The sequence below is a fragment of the Ursus arctos genome, unplaced genomic scaffold (assembly GCF_023065955.2).
Source record: "Ursus arctos isolate Adak ecotype North America unplaced genomic scaffold, UrsArc2.0 scaffold_9, whole genome shotgun sequence".
Classification (NCBI taxonomy): Eukaryota; Metazoa; Chordata; class Mammalia; order Carnivora; family Ursidae; genus Ursus; species Ursus arctos.
In genome coordinates, this window is record NW_026623111.1 from 31,883,589 (window position 1) to 31,899,498 (window position 15,910).

General features: G+C 35.5%; 1 protein-coding gene across 19 annotated transcripts in view; it reads left to right on the plus strand.

Moving 5' to 3' along the window:
- Positions 1 to 15,910, plus strand: part of N4BP2 (NEDD4 binding protein 2) — an 87,050-nt gene that overhangs the window by 42,278 nt on the left and 28,862 nt on the right. For all 19 annotated transcript variants that reach the window (XR_006410579.3, XM_044387681.3, XM_044387683.3 and 16 more), the window contains 6 exons: positions 3,169 to 3,245; positions 7,547 to 7,702; positions 9,643 to 12,023; positions 12,619 to 12,704; positions 13,438 to 13,483; positions 14,749 to 14,945. Coding sequence is in view for 18 of the 19 variants with exons in the window: in XM_044387681.3 (XP_044243616.1) it covers positions 3,169 to 3,245; positions 7,547 to 7,702; positions 9,643 to 12,023; positions 12,619 to 12,704; positions 13,438 to 13,483; positions 14,749 to 14,945 (2,943 nt within the window). In the remaining variant the exon portion in view is untranslated. The remainder of the gene's footprint in view (positions 1 to 3,168; positions 3,246 to 7,546; positions 7,703 to 9,642; positions 12,024 to 12,618; positions 12,705 to 13,437; positions 13,484 to 14,748; positions 14,946 to 15,910) is intronic.

Here is a 15,910-nt window from a genome sequence, read left to right on the forward strand (position 1 = left end):
AAATTGAGGGGATTAGTAGTGGGAGATGAGGTCAGAGATGTAATGGTGGTTGGGGAGATGGTAGGGCAGATTATATAGGGGCTCATAGATCACTGTAAGAATTTCAGATTTTACCTTGAGTGACATGGAAGATGTATTAATCTGCTCAGCCTGCCATAAGATAGCACAGACTGGGTGTCTTAAACAACAAATTTATTTTCTCACAGTTCTGGAGGCTTGGAGTCCCAGGTCAAGGTCTGGCAGGGTTGGTTTCTGGGTGAGAGTTGTTTTCCTGGCTTGCAGATGGCTGCCTCTTGCCATGTTCTCCTATGGTGTATACATGAGTTCTCTCGTGTCTCTTCTTTCTTGCATACTAATTCTGTCAGATTGGAGCCTTACCCTTATGTTCTCATTTAACCCTAATTATCTCCATAAAGGCCAATCTCCAAACACAGTCACATGGTGGGAGTGGGTTTCAACATAATGGGGTTTGAAGGGACACAGACATTCAGTCCATAACAGGGTTTTGAGCAGAGTAGTGACATGATCTGACTATTAACAGGATTGCTGTAGTGCAGTGTTGAGAATAGACTTGGGGTAAGGGTGGGGGCGGGGATGGCAAGGGTGGAAGCAGGGAGATTAATTAGAGGACAATAGTGGTAATTAAAGTAAGAGATCATATGGCTTAGACCAATGTGGTGGCACTGAAGGTGACAGTGAGTACTGATTAGATTCTGGATATATTTTGAAAGTAGAGCCAACTGAATTTCTCATTAGATTGATGGATGTGAAAGAGAGAGAGGAATTCAGTGACATAGGGTTGGTTTTTGGCCTGCGTAATGATGGAGAAGGGTTCAGATAAAATAGTTTTGTGGTGGGTGTGGGGTAATGGATTTCAAAAGTTTAGGTTTGAATATGTTAATTTTTTTTTTTTTTAAAGATTTTATTTATTTATTCGACAGAGATAGAGACAGCCAGCGAGAGAGGGAACACAAGCAGGGGGAGTGGGAGAGGAAGAAGCAGGCTCATAGCGGAGGAGCCTGATGTGGGGCTCGATCCCATAACGCTGGGATCACGCCCTGAGCCGAAGGCAGGCGCTTAATCGCTGTGCCACCCAGGCGCCCCTGTTAAATTTGTTGAACAGGTAGTTGTATCTATGAGTTTGGAGTTCAAGAGTGAATTCTGAGCTAAAGATACGTATCTGAGAGTCATTACCATATGGGTGATACTCAAAGCCAAGGAATGGAATGATATTACCAAAGAAGTGAGTATAGATCAAGAATAGAGGACCAAGGGGTACCTGGGTGGCTCAGTTGTTAAGTGTCTACCTTCGGCTCAGGGCGTGATCCCAGGGTCCTGGGATCGAGCCCCACATCGGGTTCCTCTGCTGGGAGCCTGCTTCTTCCTCTCCCACTCCCCCTGCCTGCGTTCCCTCTTTTGCTGACTGTCTCTCTCTCTCTGTCAAATAAATAAATGAAATCTTAAAAAAAAAAAAAAAAAAAGAATAGAGGACCAAGGACTAAGTGAAGGACTTAAGTGGGAAGAGGTCTGGGCAAAAAAGGACTAGCAAAAAAGAATGAGAACACCCTTCCAGTGGGGCAGGAGGAAAACCAAGAGTGCAGGAAGAAAGTGTTAGAGCTAGGGAGTGATGAACTGTGACAAATGCTGCTAAGAGTCAAGTAAGAGAGGACTGAGAATTAACTGTAGCGTTTTACCAGTGTGGAAGTAATTTGTGGTGTTGATGGGCAGTTTCAGTGGGGTAGCCGGTTGGAGTGGGTTTAAGAGAGGTGAGGAGAGAAATTGGAGACAGAGTGTAGTAATTATTTGAGGCATTTTCTTGCAAAGGGAAGCAGGAAGATGGAGCGATTGCTGGCAGGGGAAAGGGGATTAAGAGTAAGATGGGAGAAATAACTGAATGTGATGGGACTGATTCAAGGGGGAGTGGGGGTGGGAGGTGGGGGGAATTAATGCTACCTCAAAGAGAGGGGTGAATTGCTAAACTCAGTTATCCTTGAGGTGGAGAGAGGAGATGGATCTAGTGTACAAGTGTAGGGCATGGCTTTTAGATTATAGCCATATTAGAATTTTGAAAAATAGAATGAGGCATTATTTAAAATACTTTTAAAATTATAAAAGTAATACATGTATGATAAATATTCCAATTATAAGAAAGAATGCTGAAAAATCCTACTCCCTTGAAGTAGATGCTTTTTTTTTAAAAGATTGATTTATGTATGTATGTATGTATGTATGTATTAATCTTTTTATTTGAGAGAGAGAGTGAGCACACAAGTGGGGTGAGGGTCAGAGGGAGAAGCAGACTCCTTGCTGAGCAGGGAGCCCGACGTGACGTGGAACTCGATCCTGGAACTCCAGGATTATGACTGGAGTGGAAGGCAGACGCCCAATAACTGAGCCACTCAGACACCCAAAGTAGATGCTTTTAATAATATTTTTGAGAATCTTTCTAGAAGTTTTCTATACATGAAAAATGTGTGAATAATTCTTTTTTACCCAAGTGAAAATTCTGTATCTTACTTTCTTGACAGTTTATATTGGGACCTTTTCTCATTAACACACGCAGCATTTTTAAAATTGCTATATTTGGGGGCACCTGGGTGGCTCAGTCAGTTAAGCATCTGCCTTCAGCTCAGGTCATGATCCCAGGGTCCTGGGATCGAGCCACATGTCAGGCTCCTTGCTCAGCGGGGAGCCTGCTTCTCCTTCTCCCTCTGCCTGCTGCTTCCTCTGCTTGTGCTTGCTTACCCCCCCTCCCCCTGTGTCAAATAAATAAATAAAATCTTAAAGAAAAAAATAAAACTGCTGTGTTTGCATTCTACAGCTGTACCTTCATTTATTTAGCCAGTTGCGTATTAATAGTCAGTATGTTGTCTTCTTTTGTTATTACAAATAATGGTCAACTGGATAGCTTGTGTGTGCGTGTGTGTGTGTGTGTGTGTGTGTGTGTGTGTGTGTATTTGCAGTCTTATGTAATTATTTATTAGTAGCATAACTTTCTGGAAGGTAATTGCTGGGTGAAAGAGATTGTACCTTTTGCCAGTTTAACAAACTCATCACAATTTAGATAATCTTTTAGGTTTCAGTTTTAACATGCTATGAATTTGGAAACGATGCATTTAATTTCATGGAAGTAGTATTTTTAAATACATTTGTCTTTTTTGTATGTAGTCTCAAAAACATAAATATAAAGTCCTTTTCCGGGAACCGGACACATGGTGGAAGTTCAAACCAAAGGAACTTGCAAGGTAAAATTTAGCGACTATTTAAATACATGTTTTTAATTTATGGCAGTGAATAGACAGTCTATCTAGGTTTTTTTCTCCCTGTAAATAATGAATGAAAGAAAATGGATTAGATTGCAGCTTTGACAACAAATTTTGTATTTCCTGTAGACCTTTTTTCAGTTTATGAAGAGTTTGTATCTTTTTGTTCCTAATATTGAGTTAATTAACAGAAACATTCCAGTTGTATTATATAGTCAGTACTTTATTACTTAGTAGTATAATGTCAGTATCTGAAATGAGAACAGATCCTGGGGTTTGGCATACTTGAACCATGTGCTACTGGGAGGAACAAATCATTGTAGCTGTCTAGTGACTTAGAATACTGAAAGGAAGTGAGGGAAGTACAGGTAGAGAAGATAGCAGATGTCTAGCTATCCAGTTATTGCACTACTCTCCCCCCTCCTTGCCCTTCTCCCAAAGGTTTTACTGGTTTACTTGATTGTTTGACTTAAATAAAAATGTTACTTAGTACATGGACACACAATGTATTTTGCTTTGTGCTCTATATTCCCTTAGAGATAACCCTAACTTGATTTTGGTCAGGGTATTTTCTTCTTGGTCATTTTAACTAATTTCAATACTAACTAAAGGACAACCTGATTTTAGTATATTCATAATGTTGTGCAACCATCACCACTATCTAGTTAGCGCACATTTCCATCACCTCAAAAGAAACCCATACCTGCTATTGGTCACTCCCAATTCTCCCTTTCCTTTGACAACTGCCAATTTGCTTCTCTGTCTCTATGAATTTGCCTATTCTAGACATTGCATATAAATGGAATCATACAATTTTGTGCCCTTTGTGTCTGGTACCTTTCACTTAGCATAATGTTTCAAGATTCATCCATGTTGTAGCATGTATCAGTACTTCATTCCTTCTTATATGTTTTTGGTACATTACTAGATTTGGTTTTCTAATATTTTGCTTAGGATTTTTGCATCTGTATAAATGAGTGAGGTTGATCAATAATTTTTTCTTCATTGCCCTTTCTTACCTGGCTTTGATATCGTGGTTTTAGGTTGATAAAATTAATTGGAAAGTATTTCTTCTTTTTCTCTTTTCTGAGTTATGTAAGTTTGGATGTTTGATAGAATTTACTTATGAAACTTCTGGACCTGGTGCTTTCTTTGTGAGAAGTTTCCGTTGGAATATGTCCATTACACCAAAGTTTCCAAATTTATTAAGACTTTATTAAAACATTATAGTATTCTCTTACCATTTACATCTCTGTTGCATACATACTTAAGTTCCTCTTTTCAATCTGAATATGTTATATGTATCTTCTTTTTTTCTTGATTATTCTCACCAGAGATCAGATTTTTTATTAGCCTTTTCAAATAAACATCTCTTTGCTCGTTTGATCTTTCTATTATAAGTTTGTTTTATGTTCACTTCATTTCTGCTTCTCTTTTATTCTACTTTCTTTGCTTTTTAAAATAATCTGTTTTGCTTTGTTTATTCTGTTGTTTTTATAAGGTTTCACCTGAAGGTTTAGGTTATTTTCTTATATGAGCATTTGATGCTATAAGTTTTCCTAGGAAATTAGATGGTCCTAGAATTTTAATATATGATATTACTATATAATACTTTCTTTTTATCATTTATTCTGTAGTTTGCATTATGATTAATTTTACTTTTTAACCCTTGGGTTATTTAAAACTATGTATTTAAGTTTGTGAACAGATGGTTTTTAAATTTCTTTTTTAAGAAATTCATTTTCAACTTAACTGTAGTAGGTAAGATTGTGCCATTTGTGTGACACTAATACTCTGATATTTTAAAAGGTGCATTTTATGGCCTAGTTCATTGTTTTTATAAATGTTTCCTGTTTGCTTGACAAAAATGTATACTGGTTATAGTATATTAATATATTATTAAATCATGCTTATTCTGTTGCTCACATCTTCTATAGCTTTACTTTTTAGAAAAATTTGTTTGACGGGTTAATGTTTAAGAGAGGAATGAGGAAACTTATGTGAGAGGGATGTGTTGAAATCTCCCTTTATTATGTTGAGTATGTCTACCTTTCTTCTTATAAATCTGCCTATTTTCACTTTATGTATTCTGAGGATATTTTTTGATGTTTTTGTATCTGTCTAATTGAACCTTTTATCCTTGTCAAGTGATTTTCTTTGATCCTTAATATTAATTTTTGTTATTAAGTCTAATCTGTCTAATATTAATAGAACTACACCAGCTTCCTTTTAGGATTTGAGTGTTATTTCTTTTTCCATACTTTTACTTTTGACATTTCTGTGTCTTTACATTTAAGTGTATCTCTTATAACCAGTATGACTGGAGTTTGAAAAATCCTCTCTGTCCATCTTTGGCTTTTCATTCTTAAGCTTAATTCTTTTATGGTTATTTTGGTTATTCATATAATTAGTCTTGTTTCTTACTGTCTCACTCTGTACACTTTGTCTTTATTTTACCTTTCCTGTGATTGTTTTTCTTCTATTACAGAAAATTATATATTTGATTTTTTCCCCCTTTTTATCATGCCTTATTTTGGATTTTTTTTCACTGAATGCAGATTTTCTTATTTATTTTTTCCTTCTCTTTTAATTTGGAAATTATATACACTATTTTTATCCTTTTAGTGGTTACATTAAAACTTTGATCACGTAAACCTTAAATTTAAAGTCAAACCATTTTCTTAGTCTTTTTCTCACAAATATAAAGGACTTTTTTCAAACATTTTAACTATTTACCTCCCTTCTGACTTACATGCTGTGATTGTCCAGAATGTACAGACAGTGTGTGTTTTCACTCATATAGTTATTGTTGTGCTTAATTTTTCTTTCATCATAGATATTTCATCTGGGAATTTCCTTCTGTCTGACATTCATCTTTTAGGATTTTCTTTACAGTGTAGTTCTGCTTCATGTCAAACTCTTTTTTTTTTTAATCTGAAAATTCTTTTATTGCCTTCATTCTTGTAAGATACTTTCATTGGGTGTATATATTCTAGATTGACAGTTTCTGTTATTGAAGATAACATTTAATTCTCTTTTGACTTCCATTATTGTTGTTAAGTCAGCTGTAATTCTAATACTTGGTTTCTTTGTAGATAACTAGTTTTTTTTTTCCCCTTTAATTTCTGGTTTCTTTTAATATCATCTCTTTATCTTTGGTGAATGAAATTTCAGTACCATGTTTCTAGTAGATTTCTTAATATGTATCTTGTTTGGGATTTATTGGGCTTCTGAGATCAGGGGATATCAGTGATGTCTTTGATCAGTTCTGGAAAATCCTCAGCCATTTTTCTTAAATTGCTTCTGTCCCATATACTTTCTTTCTGGGACTTGGATTAGATGTATACTATCTTTTTGCTCTGTCCTCTATGTCTATGTCTCTTAACTTCTCTTTCATATTTTCTATCTCTTTGCTTCTCTGTGATCTGAAACCAGACAAGATTGAGGTAGGTAAATATGAAAGTGAGATTTGCCCAAGTGGCAAATACTAATATTATCTCTGGGATCCAGACACTAAGCCTTGGATCCAACCCAAGATAGGAATATTGCAACTGAGATGTTTTCATTAAGACAAAATCCTTGAGGGACTAAAGCATATCATCTGGCCTCCTGGCAGATGCAAATCCAGATGTTGTATGAAGGAAAGCACGGCAGTTTAAGGCCTAAGGATTCTCATATATTAGGTTTAACTAAATATGAGTTCATAAAAACACGCGAATAAGCTCCCATGAGTGAAAGCACAAATATGACAAATTTCATATTTGGACATCCGGAGACTTCATATAGCAGGAATTTTTTTCTTTGCTTGAACTTAAAATGTATTAAAACATATGTTTGCTTTAATTGACTTGGGATCCAGTTTTATTGTAATAGGAAGGCCCTTTGGACATCTAATCGGCCATAATGGCATAAGGAGAAGATTGTAGTGGGATTTTTTGTACTTACTAGTTAATAATTAGTCTTGAAGTTATGGTCATATTCTTATGAAATTTTTTTTTCAGAGCTTGAGAATAACTTCTTTTACAGTTATTAGGATCTGCTGGTTTTTTCCAAGTTGACAAATGATGTTTGGAAAAGATTGTATGGAATGATTAAAAAAATGGTAATTTAAGACATCCTGAATAAGATGAAATTAGAATCTAACACTATATATTGTGTTATAATAAACCAGCTTAGATATTTTTACATATTAGAAATAATATTGTTTTTCTTGACATTTTATATTCCAGTTTTTAAAACAATTACCAATGTTCCTTCTACCCTTTTCTCCCCTGGAATTTTAGGCGTAATATTCATGGGGTAAGCAAAGAAAAAATAACAAGAATGTTGGAACATTATCAGCGTTTTGTTTCAGTGCCAATAATCATGAGTTCTTCAGTTCCAGAGAAAACGGAACGTATTGAGTTGTGTGCCTATTCTTGCGAGGACAGAAGTACTAGGTAGGTTAAAGTCCCTGTATATACAAATTCAGTTCGAAATGTAATTAAAAAAGAAGGTTGGAGCTTGTGAAATCACTGCCAAATAACTTTAAAAATAAAAGTAGACGTTTATTATTTGTAGGGTTTGAATATAGTCTTACCTGAAGCAAGATGTATATGGTTAGCAAGAGAAGTGTGGTTACATATGCAATGAGATGGGAGAGTTTTCATTGTCCTCAGGGTTTTGTGGCTCCACCTTTATACTGAATACTCCTGCCTTCTTTATTTACTGCCCGCTATTCCAGTGTTTATCTGTTATTGCCTGTCATTATTTTGTATCTAGTCACATCACTTCTTAATTTCCTTAGGTTTTTGTAAAAATACCCTTTCTAGTTAGTATTATAAAAATTAATTATTAATGGATACTTTGACTAAGTAATACAAGTCACAGCCTTTTCAAAGTTTGTAGTCCAGCATAGTACTGATTCTATTAAACATTTAGGACATATAAGCAATTGAATAGATAGGTGAGTCAAAGAATAACCTTAAATATAAATAGAGCTCTAAGTTGCCCACACTTTTTGGTGATAAGGAATGGTGAGGCTCTGTTAAAAAGGAGTTGGGAAGAGGAAATTCATAAATGCTCTCTTATTGAGGAGCTGTGTTGCAAAGTGTTTTAGAGCATGGGCCCCTGAGCTGTGTTTCCTAGCTTCAAATCCCAAGGCTTTGTAATCTTTGACAATTTATAGAATCTCTCTGTACTTCGGCTATTCATTTCTAAAATGGCAATAATAACACTTTGCTCAAAAAAATCTCATAAGGATTATGAATTAATACTTTTAAAAGACTTAAAATAGCATCTGGCATATAGAAAACTCAGTGTTAGATTTGATTTCATTTAGGAAGGCTTCATGGGAGAGTGGGGACTTTGAGAGCTCCTGGAAGTAAAGAAAGAAAGAAAGGAAGGAAGGAAGGAAGGAAGGAAGGAAGGAAGGGAGGAAGGAAGAAAGAAGGAAAAGGAGAAAGGAAGGAAGGAAGAAAGGAAGGAAGGAAAGAAGAGAGGGAGGGAGGGAGGGAGGAAGGAAGGAAGGAAGGAAGGGAGGGAGGGAGGGAGGGAGGGAGGGAGGGAGGGAGGAAGGGGCACCTGGGTAGCTCAGTTGGTTAAGCTTCTGACTCTTCATTTCCACTCAGGTCCTGATCCCAGGTTGTGAGATGGAGCCTCAGGCTCTGCGCTCAGCAGGGAGTCTGCTTGAGTGTTCTCTTCCTCTCCCTTCTCCCTTCCTTCCCCTTCTAAAAAGAAAGAAAGGAAGGAAGATGAGTTGATAAATTATGACTAAGGAAAAAGCACTGAAGTTGAAAGTGTAATGATTAGGCAAAAGTGCTCTAAGTCTGAAACTAACATTGAGGATGGTTTTAAAAAATTTAACAGGTGACATTTCAAATGACAGCTCTTCTCCCTTTCTCTCATTTCTTTTAGTTGTGCAAATCATGTTGACTCCTTGTGACTTTGTAAATGAAGCTTAAGCATTATCCTGTAGCATATGACAGGTGTTATAGAGGCAGACCTCTTTTCACATATATTAAGCTAAAATAGTTCTGAAAGAAACCAGGGAGGTGGTGTCCTCTTCTGGGAACAAATTTAGAATCGTCACTTTAATATTTAATGCTGTGAACACCTTAACTGAAAATCTCATGTTTGCTATTTAATTTGAAAAAAGTTTGAGTGCTTCCTATATGCCAAGCATTGTGTTAGGTGTTGGGGTTACAGTAAAGGGATGTATTCATAATGTACTAGGGAAAGATCAAGAGGAGCTTTTATAATTTTAATGTAGTTTATTTGTAGAAGTTTTAGAATAACTGTTAAGTGTCTTGTTTTTCAGTTGAATGCTTCTTTAATTTAAATCATAATGTTAATGGCAACGTTGAGACTTCCTTATAATACTTTAAAAAAAATCTTACAGCCCAAGAGACAATGAAGATATTACCTCTGAAAAAGAAGAAAATGTTTTATCCTCATCTTTGAAGCATCTAGAATTAACTGAAGAGAAGAACCTTGAAGTGACCAAAGAAACTGTATTACCTGAGAATGTTACGTATCTCTCTAATGCAGATTTAAACAAAGGAAGAAATGAAATAAGTGTTATGAATCCTACCATTCAGAGTGCTTTCATTCAGGAAGTTTCAGACATGTATTTTTCTGATTCTGAAAGCAAAGAACAAGCAACAGAAAAAAGTAAAAAAGAACAGGCGGAACTGGCTTCTGAGAGAGAGTATGGTAAAACTGATGTAGATAGTGTTGTAGAGAGAGTGTCACCGAGTATTTGCTACGGTGAAAATAATCAAGAAGACTATGATCTTTCAAATACTATACCATTTCATAATGAAAAATCTTCGCCTGGTGAAGCATTGGAAGAAAGAGCCACAGTAAAGAAAAAAGCCTTTGGAAAACCAAAAAGCAAGTCAACTTTGGAAAAGTTCCCGAGACATGAGCTATCAAATTTTGTTGGTGACTGGCCAGTTGATAAGACTATTGGTCAGAGGACAAAAAGGAACCGAAAAACTGAAAAAGCTTCATCTGTACAAGGTGACAAAAAATATAATCGCCTTCAGTCACGCAGAGGATTAGATAATACTCTGTCTGCGAGTATAGATCATAACCAGCAACGAGAATCTCCGCATGAAAGTACAGAGGATGACAAGAAGTCACAGTATGATGATGCTTCAGAATCTTTCAATAGCTCTCAATATGATACGTATAAAAGTACTGAAAAACAGTCCTTCAGCATTGTGGGTGACTGGCCTTCATCTGATTCCTTAGCTCAGAGAGAGCACAGATCAAGAATGCCAAAGGATGGTTTAAAGGAACCCAACCTAGAATTTGGAACTAGAGGTAGTATGAATGAAATACCCTTCTACACAGCACATGAGACTCATTGTTGGGGCACAAACCCTGAAGAACTAAAAACCCTGGGTAGTTCCACTTTAGGAAATTCCGAAACACTACCCAGTGAAATGACCTGTGAGAATAAGACTTGTCCAAGTAAAAAGATTCATAGACAGCACACATTGTCTCTTACTTTTACCAATAGTGATCCAACTATTCCTGGAGTAGTAGGACCACAAACTTTAGCTGAATTTCCAGAAGGAAAATCTAAAAAAGTCCCTGGAATAGAAGAAGGCATGTATACCCAGACTGAACCACGGGATTTTGCTCTCTTATGGAAAATAGAAAAGAATAAAATTAGTGTTTCAGATTCTGTGAGAGTATTAACAGGACGATTAGATGGATTTAAACCAAAAGCTTTCAATATCAACACAAAATTAGATGTTCAAGAAACAATTCCATATAGGGTAATGTATGACAAAAGCACGTATGTTGAAGAAAGTGAGCTTACCAGTGCTGATGAATCTGAAAATCTTAACATTCTCTGTAAACTCTTTGGATCCTTTTCATTAGAAGCCCTAAAAGACTTATATGAGAGGTGTAACAAAGATATTATTTGGGCCACAAGCCTTTTGTTGGATTCTGAAACTAAATTATGTGAGGATACTGAATTTGAGAATATCCAAAAATCATATGATGAAGCACAAATTGGGCCATTTTCTCTGGGATTAAATTTGAAGGAAATTATTAGCCAAAGAGGAACCTTGGAGCATTCTAATACTTCTGTGTCAGAATTTAGCCATGGCACTGCTGTTAGTAACACTAATATACTGTCCACCTGTGATTCAGAAGAGGGAAACTCAGAGCAGGCAGAAATAAGAGCTATCACTACTGAAAAATCTGGATTAATAACAGGTTTATTTCCTCATGCCACTCTAGATCTAAAGAATACTAATGAAGTACTTCCCAGTAGTCAGGCACAACTTCCAGGTCTATATAACATTAAGCAGTCTTTCCCTGGTACTCTGAAAGCTACTATTGCTAAAGATGTGAATGAAATGGAGAAGAATCTAGAAGTCACAGAGATCGGAGACAGTATACATTCTTCTTTGAATTTGTCTGATATTTTACACTCGAGCACTTCAAATCTTGAATTAAATGAAGAAGTTGATTTTACTGACTCTCTTGAAATGAAGAAAAATGAAAATATTCCAAAGGATTATGTGAAATTTCTAAACACTGAAGAATTTATGAATGAAGATGAACAGGAAATGGAAAAAATTCTAATGGCTGAGAGTACTTTGTCAGCTGGAGTTAGTGAGGAAGATAAAACTGAGATGTCGAGTCCCATGCCAGTGATGGCCAAATCTCTGACCATAGACTGTCTGGAATTGGCATTACCACCTGAGCTGGCTTTTCAGCTCAATGAATTATTTGGCCCTGTTGGTATTGATTCAGGTAAAGAAAAAATAGATTACCTGTGTGTGTGTCTTTGTGTGAATAGAATACAGATTCAGGGTTCTGTCTTAATTTTAGAATTATGTTATATGTTAACTGAAATGTAATTTGTGTTGCCTACCTTAATTTTGACACATTTGTTTGTAGAGGATTTTAAAAAACATAATTTAAAGAAATAGTATTTATATGGAGTTTGTGTTCATCCCATGCATATATTGAAAGTTTTCTGTGGTATTTACCTCTTATTTGCACAGGTGAACATTTTTGAATCTGTGGTGCTACTCCAGATATACTTAAGGCAAGATTAATTTCTTAGGACACACTTCTTGAAAAGTCTTGACTAATGGAAATGAATATATACATTTAAACTCATGGAGATGAATAACTTAAATATATGAAGCATTGCACCTGCCAAGAAGTGTGAAAACAGTGACATAGTACATAAACAAAAATATTCCGAGAGATTTAGAACTAGAAATATAGATTAGTAACTAATAATACAAATTAGTTTTATGATACATAAGGTGGTTAAGTATATTTTCTGAAAATGTATGAGTAATGATTATATTTTCTTTTCTTTTTTCCCCCTCACAAGGGTCTCTGACTGTTGAGGATTGTGTGGTTCATATAGATCTGAATCTGGCTAAAGTGATTCATGAGAAATGGAAAGAATCTATAATGGTTGGTAGGCTTTTTTTTATGAAGAGCTCCTTTTGTGTTCACCTTTGCTCTTAATAAAATCTGTTGTATGAAAGAATTCTATTGAATTTTGACTTTGAGAGGGAGTGAAATTTTTCCAGTAAACAGATTAGTGATATATATATATATATATATATTTTAAAGATTTTATTTATTTATTCGACAGAGATAGAGACAGCCAGCGAGAGAGGGAACACAAGCAGGGGGAGTGGGAGAGGAAGAAGCAGGCTCATAGCGGAAGAGCCTGATGTGGGGCTCGATCCCAGAACGCTGGGATCACGCCCTGAGCCGAAGGCAGACGCTTAACTGCTGTGCCACCCAGGCGCCCCCAGATTAGTGATATTTGTTCTCTTTCCAGTATTTTAGATTATTTCCAGACTGGCCAAATTATATAACTAACAATGGAGCTCAGTATAATTGTTGACTTTTTTTTAAGAGAAAAATCATAAATAGTTTTTTACTCTCTAAAGACTTGCAGTGCTGATTGATTAAATTTCAAAAACAGTCTAAAAAAAAAGCTTAAGAGCTCCATAAGTGGAAAAATATGTTTATATAGTCATACTTCATAATCTTATCTAATTTTATTGTTTTACTTGGATTTAGCAAGAATGATTGATAGTTTTACAAGGAGAAGTGATTTCTAGAAAAAAATAATATAATCTTATTTTCTAATGCACCCTCCTTTGCAAATCCCCTGTCTGGCATTTGTGTTTAGGAGCGACAAAGACAAGAAGAGGTATCCTGTGGCAAGTTTATACAAGGTAAAGTACATATTTTTTACTTCTGGTGTTCTTGTAATGGTGTTAAAACTTGGTGTATGTGTATGAATGTTAACTCATTATTAAGTGTACTTCTACAAAATATGGTACCCAAGAATTTTGATTTGCAAATAAAAATTCTTTAAAAATATTTAACATTTAATATTGACATAAAATAAAACTAGAACTAAAAAGTGCCTATGATTAACTTTCATGAGTACAGTGGAACACCTTAGGTGTGCTCTAATACGTAGAGTCACGGTGTTTCCTGTTTAAGATTTTGCTCTGAAGGAAAGAAAACTGTTCTGGTTTGAGAGCAATAAAATGCTCATGTGTCTGATAGAGAGCATCATTCACTTATTACTTGGTTATTTGAAATTTTTATTGATGTTAATTTTTTTAGAGCACAAAAGTCCTGCTTTTGGAACATCTGCCAAATTGAAATATTTGATTCTAGAAGACTTTTTAGGTAGCGTTGTCCTCAACGATTAGTGCAGGGTAGCAGAGCTGTTAACAGGGGCCTCCTATTGTGCATGTTTCCTTCAGATGCCTCTTTTGTCCACTCCATACCAGGACTCCAGGTGGAAGTTTCTTTGGGTATGCTTTAGTTGCAGCTTCAAGAACTAAAGCTATTTGAGAGCTAGAGGTACGACAGGGTATCAGAGTTAGTTATGTGGGTGGCAGTATCTGCTGTCTTCACTCTCTGGGAAAGCAGAGGAGTATATCAGAATGTGCTGATATCCCTTAGAGATGCTGAAATATTATACATTAAATCTTGTTACTGTGAACTTCTTAGAATGTTCAGGTTCTTCCTTATGTTGAATATCATTTGTTCAATATTTGTTGTGTGCCTCTAGAGGGTTTATGGGTTTGCCAAAATATTGATCCTTTCAGTCCTCGGAGTAGCTGAGCAGAGCTAACCAGAGCTGCTCTTAGCTGGTCGCTTCCACCTGGCTGCAACTCTGTTTGTTTACCAGTGTATGTGTCGGTGTTTCTGTGTCAGTGCGATGTAAAAAAGAGTGGGAACCATTGAGTTGATTTACAATAATACCCAAATCGTTGCTCATTTGAAATATTCCTAAATTTATATATATTTCTTGCTTGCAATTATACAAAGGCATATTTTGAAACTGCAGAGTTATATTTGTAAGGTAGAAATAAAAAATCATGTTTCTTTGGTCTTTCTGAGGTAGTTGTAACGGAATGAGTAATGCTTAATTTGTGTGTTTATTGTTGAGGGCCTGATACTATTTATACTGCTTTTGTAGATCCTTCCGTGGTTGGGCATGTTGGTCTTGATAACTCTGAACAAAAATCATCTCAGAGAACAGGCAAAAAATTACTGAAGACTTTAGCAGCACCTGAAATGCTACCCTTTTTGGATCATTGGAACACTCAAACTAAAAAAGTATCACTCAGAGAAATAATGTCAGAAGAAATTGCTTTACAGGAAAAACACGATTTGGTATGAGTTAGTATAACTATTAAGCCTTTATCTCTGACTCTAGGTTGATTGTATGTTTACTTTGTGACTTTCATTTGATTCTGTATTTCCTAGTCTGGAATCTGTATTTAACCTGATTGGAGTTAACGTTAACATTGAAACTGTCTTGAAGTTTGAAGCTGGGATTTTTTGCTTCTGGGAGATTAGTTGATATTCTATAGCAGTAAGCCAGTCGGTGTTAAATCATTATTTTAGATTTAATTTTGCATGTGATTGAGCTGCATATTTTTTTGACTTTTAGCATTTATTTCTATAATTTTTTAATTCTTGAAAAACATGAAAGAAATTTTTCATTTAAAGATAATTTTACTCATAAATTAATAAAAAGAAATGTCTATCTTGCTATTAAAGAACTATCCAACCTCAAAACAATTTTTTTTAAAGTAGGCTCCATGCACAGCGTGGAACCCAGTGTGGGTCTTGAACTCATGGCCCTGAGATCAAGACCTGAGCTGAGACCAAGAGTTGAATGCTTAACCAATTGAGCCACCCAGGCGCCACAAAATAGTTTTTTAGAGAAAAATTTAGAAACTTAAAATTAAGTACTCTTCTTTTTCTAACTTTTTAATCAAACAGGTTCAAATAGAAACTTTATTTTGAATTTTATTTTTGTTCCTTATTCACCATATCAAATTTTATGAAGCCATAAATGAATTTGGTTTCTTTTGTATTTCTTCTTAGCCTTTCTTGGAATTCTGAAAATTAGTATTAGAGAATTTCAGAAATTAAAAAGGGAAAGACCTTAGAGGTTATTTAGTCCAATTCTCAAAGAAAAGAAATAATTCTTAGATGGTGATCTTAAAACATTTCACTTTCTCTCGTACTCATTTGACTACTCAAAGGAGCACCTTTACATTTGGCTGAAATGCATAGAATTGGGGCATAGGAAGAATGATGGGATTCCTCCACCTTCATATTTATTTTCC